This window comes from Xenopus laevis, chromosome 7S, assembly GCF_017654675.1.
Source record: "Xenopus laevis strain J_2021 chromosome 7S, Xenopus_laevis_v10.1, whole genome shotgun sequence".
Taxonomy (NCBI): Eukaryota; Metazoa; Chordata; class Amphibia; order Anura; family Pipidae; genus Xenopus; species Xenopus laevis.
This window is the reverse complement of record NC_054384.1, coordinates 12,598,150-12,622,397: the sequence shown is the minus strand read 5'-3', so window position 1 is coordinate 12,622,397 and position 24,248 is coordinate 12,598,150. Positions and strand designations below refer to the sequence as shown.

General features: G+C 36.2%; 1 protein-coding gene across 1 annotated transcript in view; it reads right to left on the bottom strand.

Annotated features, from left to right (window-relative positions):
- The window catches only part of LOC108697180 (transcription elongation regulator 1-like protein), an 84,693-nt gene that overhangs the window by 47,040 nt on the left and 13,405 nt on the right, over nt 1-24,248 (bottom strand). The window contains exons 3-4 of the mRNA XM_018227104.2: nt 23,935-24,109; nt 14,002-14,196 (exon numbers count right to left, since the gene is read on the bottom strand). Coding sequence (XP_018082593.2) covers nt 14,002-14,196; nt 23,935-24,109 — 370 coding nt within the window. The remainder of the gene's footprint in view (nt 1-14,001; nt 14,197-23,934; nt 24,110-24,248) is intronic.

Sequence of the window (24,248 nt, the reverse complement as noted above, 5' to 3'; positions counted from 1 at the left end):
TCTAAAGGCAGAGCCCTTGCAGTAAGGATAGATCTGTAATACAGGTATTGGACCCGTTATCTGGAAACCTGGAATGCCCGTCTCCCATATACTCCATATTACCCAAATAATCGAAATGTTTAAAAATGATTTCCTTTTTCTCAGTAATAATAAAACAGTAGCTTGTTCTTGATCCCAACTAAGTTATAATTCATCCTTATTGGAAGTAAAAACAGCCTATTGGGTTTATTTAATGTTTATATGATTTTCTAGTAGACTTAAGGTACGAAGATCCAAATTATGGAAAAATCTGTTATCCGGTAAAGCCCAGGTCCCGAGCATTCTGAATAACAGGTCCCATGCCTGTAGTAAATCCTATCCTACATATTGCAGTACAGGTATGGGATCCATTATGTGCAAAACCGTTATCTGGAAAGCTCCAAATTATGGAAAGGCCATCTCCCACAGACTCCATTATATCCAAATAATCCAAATTTTTTAAAATTATTTCCTTTTTCTCTGTAATAATAAAACAGTAGCTTGTACTTGATCCTAACTAAGATATAATTAATCCTTATTGGAAGCAAAACCAGCCTATTGGGTTTATTTAATGTTTACATGATTTTCTAGCAGACTTAAGGTATGGAGATCCAAATTACAGAAAGATCCATTATCTGGAAACCCCTAGGTCCCAAGCATTCTGCATTACAGGTCCCATACCTGTACAGGCAAGGTGCCATGCAAGACCTTAAAACAGCATTAAGCAACTTTTCATGTGGTCTTCATATTTTCCTTTTTATAGTTTTGAATTATTTACCTTCTTCCTCTGACTCTTTTCAGCTTTCACATGGGGGTCACTGACCCCATCTAAAAAACACATGCTTTGTAAGGCTACAGATATATTTCTATTTATGCTACCTTTTATTATTAGTCTTTCTTTTCAGACCTTCTCTTATTTATTTTCAGTTTCTTATTTGTGTCAATTTAGGGTTGCTACGGTAATCTGGACCCTAGCAAGTGGATTGCTGAAATTGTAAACTGGAGAGCTGCTGAATAAAAAGCTAAATAATTCAAAAACCACAAATAATAAAAAATGAAAACCAAGTGCAAATTGTTTCAGAATATCAATGTCTACATGTCACGACCGGCACCCAATACCAGAACAAGTGCCAAGCACCCTGGTCTCGGCTCGGCTTCACCAATAGTGTGACCACCGTTGGGCTTCGGGAGGAGCCCTCAGCTTACTTGGGTGCCACCTGGACTTAACGAGGGGTGCAAGGCGAGATGTTCTGGCTGGCAAAGGGGCACGGCTGTTAGCAGAGTCTTTTGGGCCGAAGGTCACGGTACAAAGGATTAGGCAGAAGGATGGTCAGACAGGCTGGGTCGAGGCAGGCGGATATCAGAATCGTCAGGCAGGCTAGGGTCAAAACCGGGTAGTCAATCAAGGGGTTAAGCAGGAGAGTTGTCGTAGGCAGGCAAGAGTCAGGATACAGAATGCAGAATAGTCAGGAACAGGCAGGGTCAAACACGGATAATCAGATCAGAATTTCAAAGACAGACGCACAAGGCTCAGGAAAACCACTAGAACAAGTTCTATCACGGGCACTGGCTGGGGGTCAGAATGGGCCTTAAATACAGAAAAGTTCGCGACAAAACATGCGTCAATGCAATCACGCCAGCGCGCCTGTACCTTTAAGAGGCACGCCGTGTGCGCCCTAGGAAACAAAGATGGCGCCTAAGAACCACGCGGCGGGCGTCCCCGCCGATGGCGTGGGCGGACGACCCCTCCGCACAGGTAATTTTATTACACTACATCATACCACATCATACTAAAAGTCAATTTAAAGGTGAACAACCCCTTTAATATCCAAATTCTTTTGAAGTACCTGTCAACCATACTATTCAAGTCACTGTACCTGCTGCTTAATATAAATAAAAAATCCTCCATTATTTTTGTTGACTTGGCACAATAACATTTTGCAACATTCAAAATCTGCTTGATCATTTTGATAATCTTTGTTTCGTGGTCAACACAAGCAGCGCACTACTTACATCCCACTGCTACCAATTCAGAGAAACCATGTGGGTTTATTGGCCTTGCAGTATCCCATATTAACCAATCTAATATGTGCTTTCTTATTTTACCTGCAGTAAAGAAAAAGTATTTATGCATATTATTTCCCCTCTGAAGACACTTTTCCAGGTATGAAGCCCTTTCTTTAAACCTAAATATTTTTCATTTTTGTTTCTTTCTTATTGATGTGTGCTCAGAAATACAAAGCTTAAAGGCACAATAAAGGATTGTTTAAACTGAAATCTGTGCATCCATTTATCAAAGAAAGATAAAAGATAATCTGCAGATTAGTGATAATCATATGCATCAAATATCAATAATGTAGGAAGAAAATGTGACACGCAATGAAGATAAACTGTCTTAAAAATAATCAGCAGCAGATTATCACTAAGGAAACAGGCTTGTGCATCAGGTAGGCTGGAATTATTATAGAAAAAAACAACATGGTAAAAAAAGAAAGCTAAATACTAAAATCAACCTACTCCCCATGATCCTACTCTTAATCCGCAGGAAAGCAGCATGACTCCTAACTTCTTACCCCCTGAAACTCAGTTTGGAATAGGGAAAAAATATCTTTATGCCGATTATTCTAATCAGACTAATCTCAAATGGCTTATGCTTGATTGCAACAAAAAAAACATGAATGTTGTGAAAAAAAGTGTTTTGTAAAAGATTATCTAATGAATAAATCAGACCATTAATGCCATTTGCTACAAAAACATGGAAGGAAGGATGTCCCTGCCCCATAGAACTTACAATCTACATCCCCACCAGAAAATCCAGATTTGCAGAGTAGTGAGAGATATTACATTGACAAGGGGACTCCTCAAATGACTTTGCTTTTAGCCATCCACTGAACACCATTGTTACATACCTTAATGAAACACCAAAAATAGTCACAGCATTTATTCACATTTTATCAAATAAATAGGACCTTGACAGCCTCACCCTAAAGCAATATTCAAAGCCAGAATTCCATAAGAAATTGCTACTATGCTCTGCCATTCCTTAGTGAAGACTTGAGGTCAGCACTGTCATTATATCCGCAACTGATTATTAGTCTGCCTCTACCTACAGAGAGAATGGCCCCCAAACTCTGATACCAGCAGGAACTGCATCTCCCAACATGAGAGCAGCCCTGCTGCCTTTCCTAAATGTGCAGTGTGTCGATGATAGGAAATCCAAGTAGGCTGTCACCCAGCACAAGCAGTAGTAGCGTCTGTATCAATCAACCCACTGTGCAGTCACAGGAGAGAACCTCCTTTCTCCCTCTTCTAAATTTACCTGTGCTCTGGCAAGGTCCTACCTCTCTTGTGACAAAATGTAAAATACATTATCATATATCCACTGTTTTGATCCAGAGGAAGGCAAAAAACCCAGCCTGGAGCCAATGCCAATTATGCCTCAAGATGGAAAAATTCCTTCCTGACACCAATGGCTCCTGGTGTTTCATTAAGGTATGTAACAATGGGTTTCAGTGGGATGGCTGAAAGCAAAAGGTCAATCGAGGAGTCCCCTTGTCAAATGATTGCATGACTTTCCTAATTCCTGCATTATGATGGTATATAAAGGAAATATAGTAATATAATCTGTTAGGCCCATGCTGCTACAGGATCTGAAGGGACATTACATCACCTTCCCACCTGCCAGCCAATTCTGCCTGCAGAAGATGGTTGTGTGTAGGCAGTGGAGGCAACAACAATGGGAAGGAATAAAAGCTTGTGATACTCTTCTCTGCTTGGGTTGTGTAATTCATTCAATCTATACATTTATAGAATGATCTTTCTGACATGTCTGGGGTTAATGGAGTGCTCATTGGCCATTTTTGCAGTGTCCTTACTGGCTTAAAATGTAGGGGCCACAGTGTGTTTTGGAATGAATAAGGTCACAATATATCATGACATGGTGGGGAGTATGGTTGCGATCTTCTGGTGCACTTCAGATGCTGCTATTCAAAACACAGAAAATGTTGTATATTTGTGAAATATGGGCATTAACAAACATGTTTTGATAATTGCATGTGTCTTTATCCATGCAGAAAATAGTTTAGCCTAAATGTAACCTAGCCCTGTTCCAACCTCACATACCCTGAAAATAAAGGACAAACAAAAACCAGAATGGACATATCTAATATAAAACATGAATGGATATAGCTAATATATATCTAATATATTGCACAATGTGAATAGGTTGCACAATTTGATATTCCATTTTCACTTCTCATTTACTCTAGCTTTTGATCTTAATGATTAAAAGAACATTTTAGAGAGTCCAGCCATTGGAAAGAAGAAAAAGTCTAGCGGGAAAAATATATGGCAGCCAAATAAATGGCAGCCAGAAGAGTTCAGAAGGTTTCAGTTCCTAAGCAAATAAATGGGGAGTCATAAACGGATTTCTATGGCCAAGGTTTAAAAAAATAAAGAAGCATATAGAGAACATCTGCAATAAAGAAAAACGGCTTTAGTCACTTTTATAACAATACATTTTAGTGACAATTTTATGTTTATGGATCAATATATCTCATATTCCAATGTTCCTATGTTTTGTTCAGATCTCTCTCTATCTATCTATCTACCTATAAAAACCCCATGTACAAAAATATATTAAAAACAAAAACTCGAAATCGAAAATATATAAATACAAAAACTGAAAATCTCAAAATGTTAATTGTTATTAGGAAATATTTGGACTTCTTCGGTTTGAAGTTTTATTACACCCATTACTTACTGGTGCAAACTATAAAATGTACAAAATTTCTTTCCACTGGTTCTCTGAATACCAAGCAGGGTCACAAAGGCTATATTTATTATAAAATATGTGAGTAATTAGGGGCACTTTAAGGGGTAATCACCTATGCGGTGGGAAGCAGGGAGGGGGGACTATGTAGGGTTTTTTTATTATTGGGGGGGTTTAGTTTTTCTTTAAGGCAACTTTTATGTTACAGTGTCATTTTTGCCGCAGTTTTGTGAGAAAATTTGCATAATGCTAAATGCAGAATTTCGCCATGAATCCATGTCTGGCAAATAAATTCACTCATCACTATTCAATGAGAAAATGTATGCCTTTGAATGAACAGATTTGCTTTTGCATGGATTAAATAGAGCATTTGTAACCTGGAAACTGTTTTGTGACCAGTGGAACAAAGAATGCGAATTTTATAGTTTACACCAGTGCACAGTGTATGTAATAAAACTTCTTACTGAAAAAGATCACGCCACCTTCAAGTACTTCCAAAAAAATTTGCACTGTAATAACAGTCTAAGGAAGAATTCTACATTGAGAAATGCAAATTTTTATTCTTATTTGTGCAAATTGTTATTCTCTTTGAGACTTTTATTACATTTCCCCTCTGTGTTTTGATTAGGAATTGGTTGATGATATAAATGTTAATTTTTAAATTTATTTGAGAAAGCATATTCTGCTGACAGTTTCAGTCTAGGCAGAATGTTGTTTTTAATGCTGAAGCGATAACAAAAGAGAGGTTTTTGGGTCTTAAACATATTTTCTTTCGAATTTATTCGCCAGGCGCAAATTCATGGCAAATTTGACCGATTCGAAGCCAGCGAATAAATTTGCAAAATGGCCACGAACATTTGCTGGCGTAAAAAAAACAGATGCCGGCATCAAAAACGAGACGCCGGTGCAGTTTCGTGAATTTTACACTGTTTCATGAATTACACAGGAAATTTGCGAATTTTTTTATTTTGGTTGAGGATAGATATTTAACAAATTCAATTTGGTAGGATTTGATTCAGAGCATATTAGGATAAGCAATAGGATTTCAGGGGTACTTGGGAATTGGTGATATTGCTTCATTTGTAAAAATAATAGAACTGGTTAATATGCCATAGGTCTCATTTTATCCAGCTCTGACACATTTAATAATATGCATTGTTTTCAAACCTATCAGCAGACTCTTTATCGTTCTTACAATCAATACCCTTATAACCTGAGGTTATATCATTTCTAGGTACAACACTGCTTTATTACAGATATTACTCTCATTGAGGTTTCTGCAAAGACAGTTTGCTAGCTTGTGTACAAAAACCTGTTTAACCCAGAAACAACACAAACTACATAAATAAAGCATGTTATATAAGAAATGGATGAGAGGAGAAAAACTCTCCTCAATATTACAATGAAAGAATTTTATTCTAGTAAAAACTATGAACAAACATCAACAAATGGCATAACACTGGCTCTGTTGGTATATAATCAATAACATTAAATTATATTATACTTTGCTTATGCACAGTTGACAAATTCAATTCTTTGTTACCCATAAATCACAAAAACTACTTTTTGCCAAAAGTGAACAAGATTATAGAAGGAGATTATTTTTTAGTTGCAATGTTTACTCCAGGCCAACCTGTCTGCCATTAGAATTTATTGCTCTAAGATGATGACCGAAATGTTGAGGACATGGTGTCCATTTAAATCTGTCTCTGTAAGATTTTGTTTATACTGACACTGACAGCTCAGAATCAAATTTATAAGAAGTAGAAGTACCACCCCCCTGGGCCAATATCCAGCAGTTAAAAAATACAGACCCCAATTTCTCATGGAACCAGGTTGCTTCTCATGAGTGTATTTGTGGGCTTCTGCAGCTCTGTAAACCTGAAACTGTATTGGCATGTGGGCAGCTTACTAAAGAAATATGCCCTCTTGTTTTTAATGTCTATAATGTTAATTTAAAGGGAAAGTAAGGTCTAAAACAGAATAAGGCTAGAAATGCTGTATTTTGTATACTAAACATAAACATGAACTTACTGCAGCACAAGCCTAATCAAACAAATGATGTCTGCTTTCAAAGTTTGCCACAGGGTGCTGTCATCTTGTAACTGTTAAACATCTTTGCAAGACCAAGACTGTGCACATGCTCAGTGTAGTCTGGGCTGCTTAGGGATCATCATAATCATAAACAGCAAAGTCAAATAATATCTGCCAGAAGCCGATACAGCAAGACTGATTAATAATCAGAATAGGCAGACTTCACTGGGTCCTGTGTTGTCATGTAATCTAATGTGGATTTTGTAGTTTTTGTATTGCCTAATACAAACTTTCTCCAACTCTTTAGAACCAGTGGCTTCAGCAAAATAATCCTCCAAATAGAATACAATTTGGGCACATCCCAGCTGTTGTTGAGCAAAAAAAAGATTACATTTTGAATCAATAAATCTTTTCAGGAGAAAACAAACAGGTGGCAAATATTTTCTAAAATAGATGATGTTGTTTAAATATTTGTATGTGCTAAAAATATTCCTAAAAGGTTGCCCATAACTTTTACACACAGTTTCACTTATTCTTCACTTCTTCACTTCAGGAATCAAAGGTTTTCTTTATTCAAAAGGTCTTTGCTCTAAGGTCAGGCACATGGTCCATAATAGACTATTTTGCAACCTTCTTGTATCCTATTATTTTTATGGGATTATGCTTTGAACAATCAATGTTCTATTGAATATTAAAGTGCTTTAAGTATTATTCTCGCTTTGTCTTTTAGCCACTGTAAAGCATGGATCAAAGATATCAAAAGACAATTGCAAAAGCAATATTACGTTTTGAACACTGTCTTTGTTAAATTGGAGCTGATTCAACAACTGGCTAGACATTTTGGCCCGAGAACACAGACAATGATTTATTTAATCACAAATTGATGGACATTAAAGAATGCTGGCAACTCTATAGATTTTAGTTTGTTGCAATTGCCATGGATTTTCAACACGTAAAGCGGACCTGTGACCTACTCATAAAAAACTACATAATGAAAGTCCTTTGCAAATGAAACATGAAACATAAAATTCTTTTTTTTTTTCATTAAAACATCCATACCTGTTATAAAGGTGTTTCAATATCTATCTGTCTATCTATCTATCTATCTATCTATCTATCTATCTATCTATCTATCTAATCTTCTCTCTCTCTCTCTCTCTCTCTCTCTCTCTCTCTCTCTCTCTCTCTCTCTCTCTATCTATCATCATCATCATCTATGTATGTATGTATGTATGTATCTATCTATCTATCTATCTAGCTACCATCTATCTATTTATCTTCTCTTTAAATGTTTTTATTGAATTTTTCAAAACAAAACAAGCTAGCATTTAATTTATACTCAAAGCATAAATATACAAAGCTGTACAATGAGGCCAATCAAAACAGATAATTGTGGCTCAAGACCTATCTGTCTTCCTATCAATCTAATATAGATATCTATTTTGGAGGGGGAACTGAAGAATGCTTTTGTCCAACATTTTAAGGCTCCCTTGTGAATGTGGCAAGGCTTAAATGAGCTCCTTCCTCTTTGTACATTTTAAAAGCTGCTGCTACACCTTTGTAGAATATATTACGATCTGGTTTATATTTCCAAAATTTTGATGAATGTTACTGCACCCTTGTAGGGGGTCAGAGAGCAGGCCAGCAAGAAAGTGAGAAGAATGTAAACACATGAACCACCTTTACCTTTAAAACTTAGGGACTGATTTAACAAAAATCGAGTTTGTGAAAAAAATACAGATATGAAGAAAAAAACATGGATGTGAAAAAAAACCAGACAATCATAAAACATTCCCATACTTTTATAAAACCAGCTTTAACTTGCCAATTTTTTTCTGCTGAATTTTCACGTTTTTTTTCCTTAAATAAATTCCGTCAATTTGAGGTTTCAGAAAATACTTCAGAGTTACACCAACTCAATTTTTGATAAATCAGCCTCCTAAAGGCTGTAGATTTTCTGAATGTCAGTTTAAAATTGACATATCTTACGGCATGTCCACGAGGTAGGTTAACAAAAACCCAATTGCAATTTATTTTGTGAATAAATTGTGTCAAAGAATAGTTTTCTTTCATAATAGCCACAAACTGGCCAAAATTATACATATTTACTAATTATATATTCCTATAGTCAACATATTGACATATCCCTAGAAGAGTAATGGGGCAGAGTATGCTGCACTATCGATCGAAATTCTGTGCATTTTTCTCTAGTTCTTCTACTGCTAAAGAGATCTCAAAAATGAGACTGGGAAAAAAACTGTAAAGTAGAAAATGTTATCATTTAAATATTGAAACTAATGAAGTATAAAGCAATCTGAAAATGAATGGAAATGGCACACTGCCTATTCCTAGATCACTAGATACAGATAACTATTTCATTTTTAGACAAATATTTAAAAGTGCAATGAGAGAATATTTTTTTGGTGTACCAGGCGTTGCAAAGAAAAAGTCTCTCTACCTTCAAGAGTAAGCTCCTTGTCACTTTTCTAAATGAAAACTTAAAGGGACAGTATATTCTTGAATACATGCTTTCTAAAAATTAGTGCAATAAATAGGATTTGTGTTAAAAATACATTCTGCCTATTCTTCTAATTTAAGAAACATTTTTCCTATGTTTTGCAACTATAAAAAAAAATAACTGAAAATTATTTTTTCCACTGAGCTCCAACCCATTCCTTTTATAAACAGGGCAATCTGTGAACAAACACCACTTCCATTCAATATGCACCACCTTTTGAGCAATTCATTATCAGGGGGTTTCTCAGTGGACTGGTTGCTAGATTTCTCAACTTTTCATTGGATTTGCAGGACCAGGAAGTGGCAGGAAATACTAAGTTCAATGATTTCATTCTAAGTGTTTAGTGCCAGAAATAACAAAAATCATAGTTTGTTTTCAAAGTAAACAATAGGCAAAAAGTATGTAAAAGTATGTTGAGTATGTTAAAAACACTGTCCCTTTCAGAGCAGATGTCAGTTACTCTGAATACCCTCTGATAATATATCCCAAATTTTAATGATGCTGAATTAAGAAAACATCCCTGGTAGCCAAGAAAGTTTAATAACTAGTGATAATGAGCTAATTTTTTCACCATGTATGGTTTTGCAGTGAATGTCATGTGGTAGACAAAATTGTAGAGGTAGACAAAAAATTCACGCATAGATAGAAGTAATTTGGATCTTCATACCTTAAGTCTACTAGAAAATCATGTAAACATTAAATAAACCCAATAGGCTGGTTTTGCTTCCAATAAGGATTAATTATATTTTAATTTGGATAAAGTACAGAGAAAAAGGAAATAATTTTTAGAAATTTGGATTATTTGATTATAATGGAGTCTATCGAAGATGACCTTTCAGTTATTTCGTAGCATTCTGGATAATGGGTTTCTGGATAACTGAACCCATACCTGTACCATTAGGTTAATAACCATCAGTATTAAATTATGCTGAGTAGCATTATGTAGATTTATTGGGTTTGAAGTAAACAAACCAAATTGTAATGTACCCATAGATTATTGCAAACTTGTTTCTTGTAGTAATTAAAAGCTGGCCTCACATGGATTGAGATGGTGAACATATTTAGCTTTTGTCAGCCAAAATAATTCTGACCAACTATTCTATACAGGTAGCTTTAGCCTTCAATTAGGGGCAGATTTATCTAGGGTCAAAGTGAAAATTTGAATTCGAATTTAGAATTTCACATTTTGAGTTTTATTGTGAAAAATTTATCATGCACTGGACTATTCTCCACCTTAAACCTGTCGAATTGTTTTAGCCTATGGGGAAATCCTGGGATCAATTTGGAGTTGTTTGCAGCCTTCCTGAAAATCGTGTTTTTCTCAAATTTGAGTTTGCGGGTTGATCCCATTCACCCGAGTTTGAAAAAATTTTTTTTTTTTAATAAATTGCAGTTGGTCAAATATCAGTCTAATTTCGAGTTCATGGTAGTTTATGGAAGTTTATGGGAGTTTAAAAAACAACCATGGTACTTGTTCGAAACATTGCCAATTCCCTTTCCCACCAAAGCATTTAAAGATTTGCAAAAACTCTCCACAAGTTTATATGGGGCAATAAAGGCCATCGTATATGTAAGGCAACGCAAACTACCTCCACGAAAAATTGGCCTGGGAGTCCCAATTCTACAAAAGTACTATGAAGCGGCTCAATTAAGCCAACTACTGGCCTGGTCCCATTGGGAGCATGACCCGATATGGGCATGTATTGAGAACGATATTTCTCAGAGAGGTCACCTCAACTCAAGAATATGGTCTCCTAACACAATCTCCACAACTGATTTCCTTAAAACTTAAAACTACACAGCGGATGTTCATGGTGTGGAATAAATTAAAACTCAAAACCGTTCTAGTATCAACTTATTTGCCGAGCACAATATAATTGGACAACCCAAACTTCATTCCTGGGACACAGCAGGACTTTTGTACTAGATGGCAGCAGACAAATCTCTTTACTGTAAGAGATCTGATTGACAAACCTACAACCACGTGTCTGACTTTTGAAAACCTGAAACAAAAAGCTCCGAATATAACGATAAAGCTTTATACCCACTATGCAAAATCCTCGCTTTCTGCACCTTTTGAAATTCTAGCAGCAGTGGACTTACCACAAAAAGGGCTAATTTCAAAAATCTATAAAATGCTGATAGAACCACCAAAGGATAGAATCCACCAGCATGGCCAAGTGGGCCCTTACACAACAAACGACAAATGCAGATTCGTCTTTAATTTGGGCAAATGCCGGAAGAATGGTCACATGCATTATACAAAAACAAAGCATTTACAAAGTACTTATGTATTGGTACCAAATACCAGATAAGCTGCATGCAATCTTTCCGAACCATCCTAATTATTTCTGGAAGCAGTGTGGGGAAGTGGGAAACCTGCTTCATATCTTTTGGACTTGTTCCAAGTTACAGAAACTTTGGGATGATATTGCAATCTTATTAACCAAGCTAACTACTTGTACCCTTACCAGGGATCCACTCACTTACCTTTTGGGTAAACCTTTTGATGAGTTACCCAAGCAGACCCAATCTTTGGCCAATCATGTACTAATGGCCTCTCACGTATGGCCATAGAAGCCAGATGGAAGTCCCCAAACCCTCCAAAGTAGCGGAGGTAATCACTAGGGTTAATAACAACATTTTTGAGGAAAGAATAGCTTTTTTACAAAACTCCCAACTATCTGAAGTTTTGGTCTGCTTGGGTACTCAATGGTCCACTTCACAGGTTTGAGCTATATATATGGTTGTGTATGGTAGAAATTTATTTCTAAAAAAGACATAAATGCATTACAAATGTATAACCTCAATACTCCTCTTCTCTTCTGAACTCAAAGGCTGAAAGTTCCTACTATACTCTTTCCTCTTCTTCTTTTTGATTTGTAGTACAATTTTATTCCCTAATTTTGTTTTATTGCCCCTCCCTCTAAAAATACTTTGCAATGTTGTATGATTGTGAAATTTGCTTAATATTGCAAAATAAAAATCATAAATTACAAAACAAAAAAACTAACATGAACTCTAAATTAGACCCTTGATAAATCTGCCCCTTAATGTATGTAAGAGGCCATAACTTTCTCCCTCATCCCTTATATTTTCCAACCAATTTTTGCTCCAACAACATTGCATTTTTACAATTTCCTATTAAACCATTATCACCGAGATTACATTTGAAATATTATTGGTTCTGCTGTTTTTATAAAAAGGTGTTTTCAATTTTATTCAGAAAGCATCAAATGGTTTACTTACACAATCGCCTTTGGCAACAAGTCTTTCCAGTAAAGAGCACTTTACTGTGTTAATAGAAAATGTTACTTTGTACACGCCTGTGAGTAAAGTCATACCCAGATCACAGTTTGCATAGTCCTTGTAAATACAAATTCTTACAGAGTATAAATGATAATAATGAGGCATTATTTTCTCACATGACTTTTTTTTTCATATTGAATTTTAAAACACCAACAGTAGCCCATTGTATTATAAAATACAAGAAGCAAACAGAACCAAATGGATACCGTTAGTGATGGGCGAATAAATTCACGTTTCAATGCCAGCGAATAAATTTGCAAAAATTCACCTGCGAAAAATTCAGAACGGCAAAAAAATTTTGGCGTGCGTTAGAATAGTCGGGGGCCATAAAAAAATTTTGTGCGTCAAGATTATTCGGACACTTTGACTTCAATGCGTTTCACCATTTTGCAAATTTTGAGGTAAATTTGCGAATTTTCCGGTGAAGCAAAACAGGACAAATTTGCCCATCACTAGATACCGTTCATTTATGAACTTTTTGCTGTCAATTGCCAAAAATTCTTTAACAACATATGTATTTTGTAAGGAAATAAAAAGCCTGTGAACCAATATCCTTTATACTTTATCCAATATACTTTAATTAAAAAATGTGTACCATTTTTATAAGAAACCTGACTGTATGCAGTGAAATTCTCCCTTCATTTACTGCTGTGGATAGGAATTGTCAGATGGTCCCTAACTGCTGAGCAGGGAAACAATCATACGTATGAACAGCAGGGAGAGCCCCCGCCTTACTTCCCAGCCATGCAGAACTCAAGCAGCTTTGTTTATGATGATCCCTAAGCAGCCCAGACCACACTGAGCATGTGCACAGTCTTAGTCTTGCAAAGATGTATAACAAAGTTACAAGATGGTGACCCTCTGTAGCCAACTTTGAAAGCATAAATTATTTGTTTGATTAGGCTTGTGGTGCAGTAAGTTCATGTTTATGTTTAGTATACAGTACTTCGACTATCGAATGGGTGAATAGTCGCAGCCTTTTTGTGCTCGATCCAGTACTTTGACTATCGAAAGGCGAATAGTCGCAGCGTTTTTGCGCTCGATGTATTCGAATTTACGCCAATTCAATAGTCGAGGAGCGCAAAAAACTACTCGAAATTCGAGCTTTTTTTCCCTCTATTCATTCACCCGAGCTTGGTGAATGGGCCCCCAAGTCTGCTTTATTACAATATGTAAGTGCTAGCCATGCTCATAATAGGCTTCAGACAGACTGAATTGCAAGAAGACCTTACTGTCTCACTGTCCATTAGTGACATCAAATTATAATTTCTTTTTAAAAAACACCTAAATGGCTTATCTTTAATGTTACTGAAAAAAGTGGAAGAATTATTATTATAATTATTATCCTTACCTGCCAAATGTGATGCTATAAATGGTATCTTAATCGGTGTCAGCATCTGACAAGGTGGAACAGTTGCAGAAGACAGTTCCTGAGTTGGCTCTGGATTGATTCCTATTAACGCTGCAGGAGCTGCAGTGACGGTGCCAACAATTGCAAGAGCTTGATTGTTGGAAATTGGCTTAATAGTGCCACTCTGGCAAAGGCCTGTGAAAGAACAGCATTGTTATTTTAAATAGCCTCATCCTTATGGTGGCAATCACACAGAAAATAATCAAGAATAATTACAACGCAGTAGACTTTTTAATGTTCCATAATATTTTCTAGATCAAATAAATTAGTGAAGTTCTGGAAAAGTATTATTTTTAAGGTTCCTGAAGACAGGATGACATAGGACTGATCAGTGTCCATCAATGGGGCAAATTCACTAAGATGCGAAGTTGCGCCAGGCACAACTTCGCCGCACTTCGCCGCACTTCGCCAGGCGTATTTTCGCCAGCGCTCCGCAAATTCACTGAAATCCGAAGTTGCGCACAGGGGTAGCGTAAGTTTGCGAAGTTGCGCTAGCGTTAATTCGCCAAGCGAAGCGAAGTTGCGCTAGCGATGGTTCATTTACATACGGCGCCAAATTCAAATTTCAATGGAGGAATACGTATCAGCACTACAAATGCCTAGAAAACCTTCAAATCAGCAAATAAAAATTTTATTTTGCCCTACACATGTGCCCACTGTCTAGGTAAGTTGCCATGAGTCAGGAAATGTAGGGGGGAGGAAGGGGAGCCCCAAAATTTTTTCGATCTTTTTCAGCCTATCACCCATAATGTAGAAAACACGCCAGCGTTTTTTGGGACTTAGAAAAAAAATTGACTTTTTTTTAAACAATCCCTATCTACTCTATTGCGCTTCGCCAGGTCTGAGGTGGTGAAGGAAGTCTAGCGTAAAAGGTAGCGTTCAGTACACTGCGCAAGTTAGTGAATTTGCGTAGTTTCGTCGCTAGCGAAAATTCGCCTGGCGTAAGGTTGCGAAGTAACACTAGCGAAACTACGCCAGCGTTCGTTAGTGAATTTGCGCAGTAGCCAAAATGCCAAACGCTAGCGAATTAACGCTAGCGTTCGGCGCTTCGCGGTTTAGTGAATTTTAGTCAATGGGTTTAGTCATTTCTTTTTAAGAATGTAATGTAGTAATGTAACAATTCCCTTGAGAATGGGACCTGGGCATTGGCTCTTACAGGGGAAGTTCATTTTAAAATTTAATTTCGATACCATACTAAGTACTAATACGTTATTATAATATTAAAAGCTAAAACATAATCCCCCTAAATAGCTATTACAATTTGGAAAGCATAATACGTGTAATACATAAAGCACGTCACATTCATGGAAGTAAATATTGGTTTATAGAAGAACAAGTAACAATGCATTTCCTGTACTTGTATTTGTTAAGGGAGCAGCTGTTTTTTTCCTTAGTATTTCTGTAAAAACAAGGAAATTATTTGATCCTCTTTTTAAATTATTTAAAGGAAATTATTGGTTTCTCTCTTAAAGAGTATTAATACTACTCGGCTGCCAAAAAAATTCCCTTTGCATTCTTTAGTAAAGTGGATCATTACCTGAAAATTACTTTTAAGTACTATACAGGCAATGGTATTCAAAGACAAATTGCAACTGTGTTTTTGTTCTGAGACTCTCCAGCTTGGTATTGAAATTGTTTGGTTCCCACTTATCCTATCAATGAGGCAGAAGTCTAAATGGCAGCCTGGAAGATGAATAGCATTGGGACTGAATAGAAACAACACTACTTTATTAAACCTCAAACGTTTCTGGTCGAGTTTTTAAAGGGAAAAAAACCCTAAAATTTTTCAAGTTCTATTATGCTCTGAAGCTGCTAAAAATTAGAATCCAAAAATACTCAAACTAAAACCTGCTGAAATCATGTAGAAGTCAATGGCAGTCAATGGCATGGAACATGTTGTGATTCTCAATAGTTTAAGGCTGTTTGCGCTGGTTTTTGTTATAAAATCCTATAAATTCGAGTTTTTTGGGCATCAACTCGAAAAAGTAGAGTTTTCAGAGCATCAATTCAAAAAAGTTGAAAGATTTGAATTGATGCTTGATTTTGTATGAACTTTTTGTCACGCTGATTTTTTTGAGAGGTATTATTGGTAAATTAAGGGGATTTGGATTTGGGAGAATTTTTTTTTAATTAAGTAAGAAAAAGTTTTGTTTTAGTAAATAAAGCCCTTAATATTATCTTATAATAAAGAAATCAATATTGTATGGTATACAACTATAATAAGCAAATCAGAGTATTGAGGTAGGTCACATCAAGACTGAAGTTGCAATAACTTATATGAAGACAATGCATTGCCCATACAACATTTTGAATACTAACATCAGATTCTGCATTCAAATCTTTGCTGGAAAACAGTAATTATACAAAGCTGTTTTTAACTGGATGACCTGAAAACACTGTTTACTGTATGTTTATGGCAACAAACACTCTATGTACTGGATGAAATAAATAGGAATCTGTGTAAGGCCCTTGCCTCAGCTACTAGAAAGTAGTGATGGGCGAATTTATTCGCCAGGCGCAAATTTGTGGCGAATTCCCGTGATTCGCTGCTGCCGAAAAAATTTGTGAAACCGCTGCAAAAATTCACCAGCGAAAATTTGTTGGCGTCAAAAAAATGGATGCTGGCGTCAAAAACGGCGTCATTTTGCAAATTTTTCGCCGTTTCACAAATTTTGTGGGAAATTCGGTAATTTTTCAGCGAAGCGAAACCCCACAAATTCACCCATCACTACTAGAAAGTATTCTAAAAAAAACAGAAAAAGACATTAGGAAATTAATTTGATTCAACATTTAGGGGCACATTTACTAAGCTCGAGTGAAGGATTCGAATATAAAAAACGTTGAATTTCGAAGTATTTTTTTGGGTACTTCGAATAGGCTACTATGACCTTCGACTTCGATTCGAACAATTCGAACTAAAAAACGTTCGACTATTCGACCATTCGAAAGTCGAAGTACTGTCTCTTTAAAAAAAACTTCGACTACATACTTCGGTAGTTTAAACCTACCGAGGTACAATGTTAGCCTATGGGGACCTTCCCCATCACTTTGCTAAGCTTTTTTTGATTGAAGAAAAATCGTTCGATCGATTGATTAAAATCCTTTGAATCGTTCGATTCGATATTCGAATTCGAAGGATTTAACTTCGAGGGTCGAATTCGAGGGTTAATTAACCCTCGATATTCGACCCTTGATAAATGTGCCCATTAATCTTTTCTTTGGAGTAAGAACTCTGGTATATTTCAGTTGGAGGCAAATTCTTTGAAGGTCGAATTTTAGTGGGATTAGAGTTTTTTGAAACCAGGATTGAACTCTAATGGCTATATGAAAAGTACAATTAAAAAAAAATGAACGATGCTCTAAAAAAAATCGAAAATTTCCAACGTTTTTCGGATAATTACTGGCGAAAAACTGTTAAAAGTCTGAGTTAATTAAAAATGGTCCCATAGGATTATCACAGCTCCCATTGAATTTTATGGTCCCTTAAAAGCTTTTACTTTTTTTTTTTCTGGTTTTTACACTTAATAAACCTCAAATTTTTTGAGTTTTAAACACCGAAAAACCACACTTTTTGTTAAAGAAAAGGAAAAATTCAAATGTCAGTAAACAGGCTAGTTTTTGAATATGTATTTCGTAATGTCTATTGATAGAGCTAAATGATAAGTAAACCTTTAAAATAAGTGAATGTAATATTGATGAGGGTGCTACTGTAAGCACTTCTGCAAAAAAATTAAAAACCTTTCTGAAATCTTTCTTTCTTAAGCAGAAGAACATTAGAGCACCCCTCTTTCTTTCTCCTGACAACTTCTTTCTTGACTACTTGGTGGTCAGAATGGTTGGAAAATGACCAGCACGTAGAACTGTTATAACAAGATTCATTCATTCATATTAACAGTACATGTATCCTTTAATATCTTAGAATTAAAAAAATAAATAAATCATGAATGTTCATTGCAAATGTGCTTAGAATAGCACCCGTATCAATATTACATTCACTTATAGTAAAGGTTTACTTATCCTTTAAGTGGAAACATTTTCCCCGGGTAAATTTGCAGCAAAATCGGTGAGTTTTTTGTTGCAAATTTGCCTCAAAAATTCCCAGCAAATATTTGAAGAGGGGAACACAAGCAGCAGATGCAATTTGAATACATAGTTCTTTATTTTCCTTTATCCTAAGAATGACCCCAATATATTTACGTCTGAAGTCAATAAATACAACCAGCAGTAGTCACTTTTTGACATGATGAACAGTATAAATGTTATGTGCCTTTGGTTACAAGAGATCTTCACACTTGTCACAAATAATACAGATATTGTCAGGGATGCCAATAGGCAAAAAGTTGAACATTTTCCCTCTGATGATAAAATGTTAAAACCAGAGAGATCTGAGAGTTCCCTAAGTGAGGCATTATGATCAGACACAGGCAGACTATTTTTTTCCTTACTCATTTAATCGAGAATGTCTGGTTGGAAGAGTACGTGCGAGACTGAGCTAATCCTCTGTCCTGCTGTTCTCTCTCCTACTGATTTGCTTTTTGCCCAAGATGTTACGTAGCTAATAAATATCTAAAACCCTCATGGCCTATATCCTTGGGAGACACTTAGTTAGTTAGTGCATTTCAACTGCCGCTGCATATAGAGAAAAATATTGACAAATGGCAAAACATGCTCATTATTGAGAACCCTATGATCATAATTCACACTGAGGCTTTTGTTTTGTTAGAGAATCAATACAATTAATGTTCACACAGCAGTTATTTTGGCCAGAACCTGCATTTCTACAAAAAAAAATGAAATCCAGAATAGTAGACATACATTTAATGTTGCAGTTTGAGACTGGGAACAATAACATTAGAAGTACTTCTTTCTGTTGCATAGGGCACATAAGGAACATCTGATAATTCTCCAGTGCCTAAAACATGGTGACCTGCACTGATAACCCAGCAAAAAAAAAAGTAATAGTGCCCCTCAATCCATGATCCCTCACCCCCATAGTTATGCCCAGGGGCAATTCTGACCCCTAAGCCATGCTGAGGTGGATCCTGTGATGCCGCCCCCCACCTCCACTCTTACTATCTTCCATTTGAGCTGGTCGGGGGGAGGGTGCATCGCTAGTGCAGAGAGCTGAATTACACTCTTGTGCACTAGAAGAGACTCTGGGGCAAATTTACTAAACGACGAAGTGGCTAACGCTAGCGTAAATTCGCCAGTGTGACATCATTTCGTTACTTCGCCGATTTACTGATGGGTGCTGGCGTAAATTCGCTAGCGAAGTGGACCTACTCTAGTGCTACTTTGCACCCTTACGCCAGGCCGAGTTGCGCTATGGCGAAGGGATGTAACTAGAGTGGCTAAACTAGGATGTAACGAAGTGGCTAACGCTAGTGTAAATTCGCTAGTGTGACGTCATTTCATTACTTCGCCAATTTACTAACGGGTGCTGGCGTAAATTCGCTAGCGAAGTGGACCTACTCTAGCGCTACTTCGCACCCTTATGCCAGGCCGAGTTGCGCTATGGCGAAGGGATGTAACTACGGTAATTCACTAACTTGCGCATTTTACTGAACGTTACCTCTTACGCCAGACTTGCCTTCGCCACCTCAGACCAGACGGAGTGCAATAGAGTAGATAGCTTCATAAAAAGTTGAAATTTTTTCTAAGTCCCAAAAAACGCTGGCGTCTTTTACTTATTTAAGGGTGATAGGCTGAAAAAGATTGTAAATTATTTTGGGGTACCCTCCTTCCCCCCTACATTTCCTAACATACGGCACCTAAACTATACAGTGGGCACATGTATAAGGCAATATAATAACTCTATTTTATTTTATGAAGCTTTCCCAGGCTTGTGTATTGTAATGTATTTGCTGCTACATATACGTCCATTGTACTTTAAAGGGATACTGTCATGGGGAAAAAATTTTTTTTCAAAATGAATCAGTTAATAGTACTGCTCCAGCAGAATTCTGCGCTGAAATCCATTTCTCAAAAGAGCAAACAGATTTTTTTATATTTAATTTTAATGAAATCTGAAATGGGGCTAGACATTTGGTCAGTTTCCCAGCTGCCCCAAGTCATGCTGGAAGTGCAACTTTGCTTTGCTTGATGAATTAATGGTAGCGCAACTTCACTACCTTTCACCTCCCTGAGCACAACTTTGGATTTTAGTGAATTAGCGGCGGCCTGGCAAAGTGCGGCGAAGTCAACGCTGGCGCAACTTCGAAGGTAAGTAAATTTGCCCCTCTGGCTCTTAAAGTTACCAGGAGCAGCTTTTTTCGGCCTCTGGTAACTTGCAGGGAAATGCCGTCTGATTATCTTGATAAATATGGGGGAAAAAACTCTATTTAATTTTGATTATATGTCATTTTTTATTATAATGCCATTCTCATTATAATGTTAGATTTAGCCTGTGTTTCACATGAATGGACAATGAGAAAATCATGTATGGAGGCTATGCAACACTATGACCCGGGGTCTATGTATTGAACTTTAAAAACACAACCTTACAGTTTTTCTAATTTCCAAGCTTTATCGTAATTCAGAAAAAAAGATTTTGGTAGCTAAATCCTGGTGTGCTTCTATAGAATCAATGGGAGGTGTGTTTTCAACATCTCAGCTATTTTATGTTTTAATTTATACCATAAATATGCTTGCAGTCATGAAAAAAAAGTGTGATCCCAAAAACACTAGGGGGCCCATTTACTTAGGGGCAGATGTATTAAGGGTCGAATATCGAGGGTTAATTAACCCTCGATATTCGATTGGCGAATTAAAATCCTTTGACTTCGAATATCGAAGTCGAAGGATTTTGCGCAATACGTTCGAAGGAATTTAATCCATCGATCGAAGGATTATCCTTCGATCAGAAAAAACTTGGAAAGCCTATGGGGACCTTACCCACAGGCTAACATTGACATTGGTAGCTTTTAGGTGGCGAACTAGGGGGTCGAAGTTTTTCCTTAAAGAGACAGTACTTCGACTATCGAATGGTCGAATAGTCGAACGATTTTTAGTTTGAATCGTTCGGTTCGAAGTTGAAGTAGCCAATTCGATGGTCGAAGTAGCCAAAAAAATACTTCGAAATTCGAAGTATTTTTTATTCTATTCCTTCACTCGAACTTAGTGAATGGGCCCCTAACTTCGAGTGAAGGAATAGAATAAAAAACAACTTCGCAATTTCGAATGTTTTTTTTGGCTACTTCGACCATTGAATTGGCTACTTCGACCTTCGACTACGACTTCGACTTTGAATCGAACGATTTGAAGTAAAAATCGGTTGACTATTCGACCATTCGATAGTCGAAGTACTTCGGTTGACTATTCGACCCCCTAGTTCGCCACCTTAAACCTAAATCCTTCGACTTCAATATTTGAAGTCGAAGGATTTCCATTCAGCAGTCAAATATCAAGGGTTAATTAACCCTCAATATTCGACCATAAGTAAATTTGCCCCTAGATGAAGTATAAACAGTTTTTTTTCTTAATCCAATATAAGACATTTGAGAATTAATATTCGAATAAAGGTGTGATTTTCAACCTAAATTAACCACAGTCAAACAATTAGTTCCAGCACAGAAAATAATTGTCTAAATACTTTTTTTCCCCACATAAGATATGCATCAGGGAGTCAGGGTATTTGTGCACACAACACCACTGCTGAGCTACACTATGCACTAATTACCCATAGAAAATTGCCCATTGAATACATTCTGACAAACTGATACCTTAATCAGCTGTGAAAAATATGTGAATTTGTTTCTGAAAAGTCAGGAAAGTTTTGATTAATCCAAAGACAAATCAAACTGCCAAATATCCTAAAGTATTCCCTAGTCTGATCTTTTATAAATGAGGCCTTTAGTCTTTCTTCAGAGCAGATGCTGCTGGCTCTAAATGTAACCCTTTAAAAATCTGTCTAGAATTATTATTGTACCAAACAGGAATTGTAAAAAATATTCCACCACTTATAAAAAGGCCAATCAGTATCCCAACATGCAATAAGAGGAAAATACATTTGCCAGTACTGTTTTAACTAATCAAAAAAAAAAAATAAGTAGTGTGCAAAGTTCTTAATTTAATTACATTAAATTGTAAAGCTAATTGTTATTTACAACTTAGCCATAAACTGCACACCTTCAACTATATTTAGCCAATTCTCTTAACTGTAAGCAAACAAGGGAAATAATATTTTATGAGCTAGATTTCTCATTTTAAATTTTGTTCAGAAAAATGCACTGTACTGGCTTATAGCTATACTATATTCATCTTATAGTGTACTTTTTTTATTTCATGAGAAAATAAATCAGAATAAACTACCACCAGAGGAAATAAAACCATTGGCAATAATCCAATATGCAAAAAAAAAAATAGGTTTCATGAAATTCTTTATGGTAGCCCACTACTTTCTAAAGCAAATTGTGAAAAGGAGGTCAGAGGTTAATGTATCTGAAATTGAATAATTGTATTCTTGATTCTAAATTTTAAAAAAAACTGTTATCTATGCACATTTTATACATTGGCATGAATTTGTGGCAAAATTTCACGAAATGACAGCAAAAATCCGATGCGACAAAAAAATCACCATGACATGATTGTTGCAAAAGCCACCATGACTAAAAAGTTGCAAAGACAATAAAGTTGCCACAAAAACAACACCCATTGACTTTAATGCATATGGAGTGAGAAAAAAATTGTTGCACATGTAAAACATTGTAGCATGTAAAAAAAAATTGTTGATGCCTATTGAAATTTTTATTTAGTTCTGTGAATTTTTTTGGCAAAACGGTACAGATTTGCTCATCACTATTGATAAGTTTTTCTTTTTTAAAGTTTAACACTTTAGAAATCGACATAATAGTATAATAATAGTATACATAATATACATAATATACATAATATACATAATATACATAATAGTTATATATATATATATATATATATATATATATATATATATATATATATATAAATATTCCTCAATTTTGACTTTATCAAAATTGAGGAATATTTATATATTGATCTTTAGTTAAGAAGAAAAAACTTGTCCCTATTTTATAAAGCTTGAGGAATTCTAGTTTTTACCTAGTTATCTTCTTTTTACATATTGTCCTGTATTTCCCCCACAAACCACTCCTGTCAGTTCAATGCCTATTTTATGAGAAATCCCCAGTAGGGATTGGCAAATTTATGTTGCCTTGTTTCGCCGCAGAAATGACGCCCATAGACTTGTGTGACGTTGTGTGACAAAAAAAAAAGACGCATGTCAAAAAAATTTTGGCGAGCGACACAATATTTTTGACGCCCATTGACTTTAATGGGCATCGGCGACATTTCGCCGACGGCTAATTTTTGCCGAAACGAAATGGGTCAAATTAGCCCTTCCCTAATCACCAGGGGCCGTGGCCCAATCACCAACGAAGGCCATTCTGACATCCAGAGTCTCGGGTTCAATTGTGTGAAAAAAGGTCTGGTAAATTTGCCACAAAAAAACCCTTCTGTGTCTGCTAGGTCTTTTGTTATCACCGTGAAAATTACTACTGTTTAACTGTCTTAAGGCAAACATTTGTTAAAAACTTGACAAACAGTAGGGATGGGCGAATTTGAGCCGTTCCGTTTCGCCAAAAATTCTTTTTTTGACGCACGTCTTTTTTTTTTTTTTGACGCACGCTACCATACAAGTCTATGGGCGTCATTTCCATGGCGAAACAAGGCAAAAAAATTCGCCCATCCCTAAAACAGTAATAGACAAACACCTTTCCTATGAACCAGGATCCAAAATTTATAATAAACTGTTTTATGGGTGGCTTCAGATTTTCATAGTTTTCGTAGATTTCTAAATATGAAAATCTTTTTTTCAGTGACAATACATTTGCTACTAACCTGTAAATCTTTGAGGTGTTAGTATGACAGTATGGCGGGACCTGGGCGTGGAAGGCTTTGATACAGCCAAAGTCATTTGACTTGCCCTAGGTTTTTCAAGTCCTTGAATTAATATCAGTTCTTCGGGTTGGCGCATCCATGAAGACTCCAGCGCAAAGGAGTTATTGAAAAAGATCTGTCCAAAAAAGTGGATAAGCATATTAATACATCTACTGTATGCTGAAGATAAAGATTCAATAAAGAAATTAGTAACATTGGTTCATAAACATTCATAAATGATTCTGATCAATCTTTGCATCAGCGTTCTATTTAGA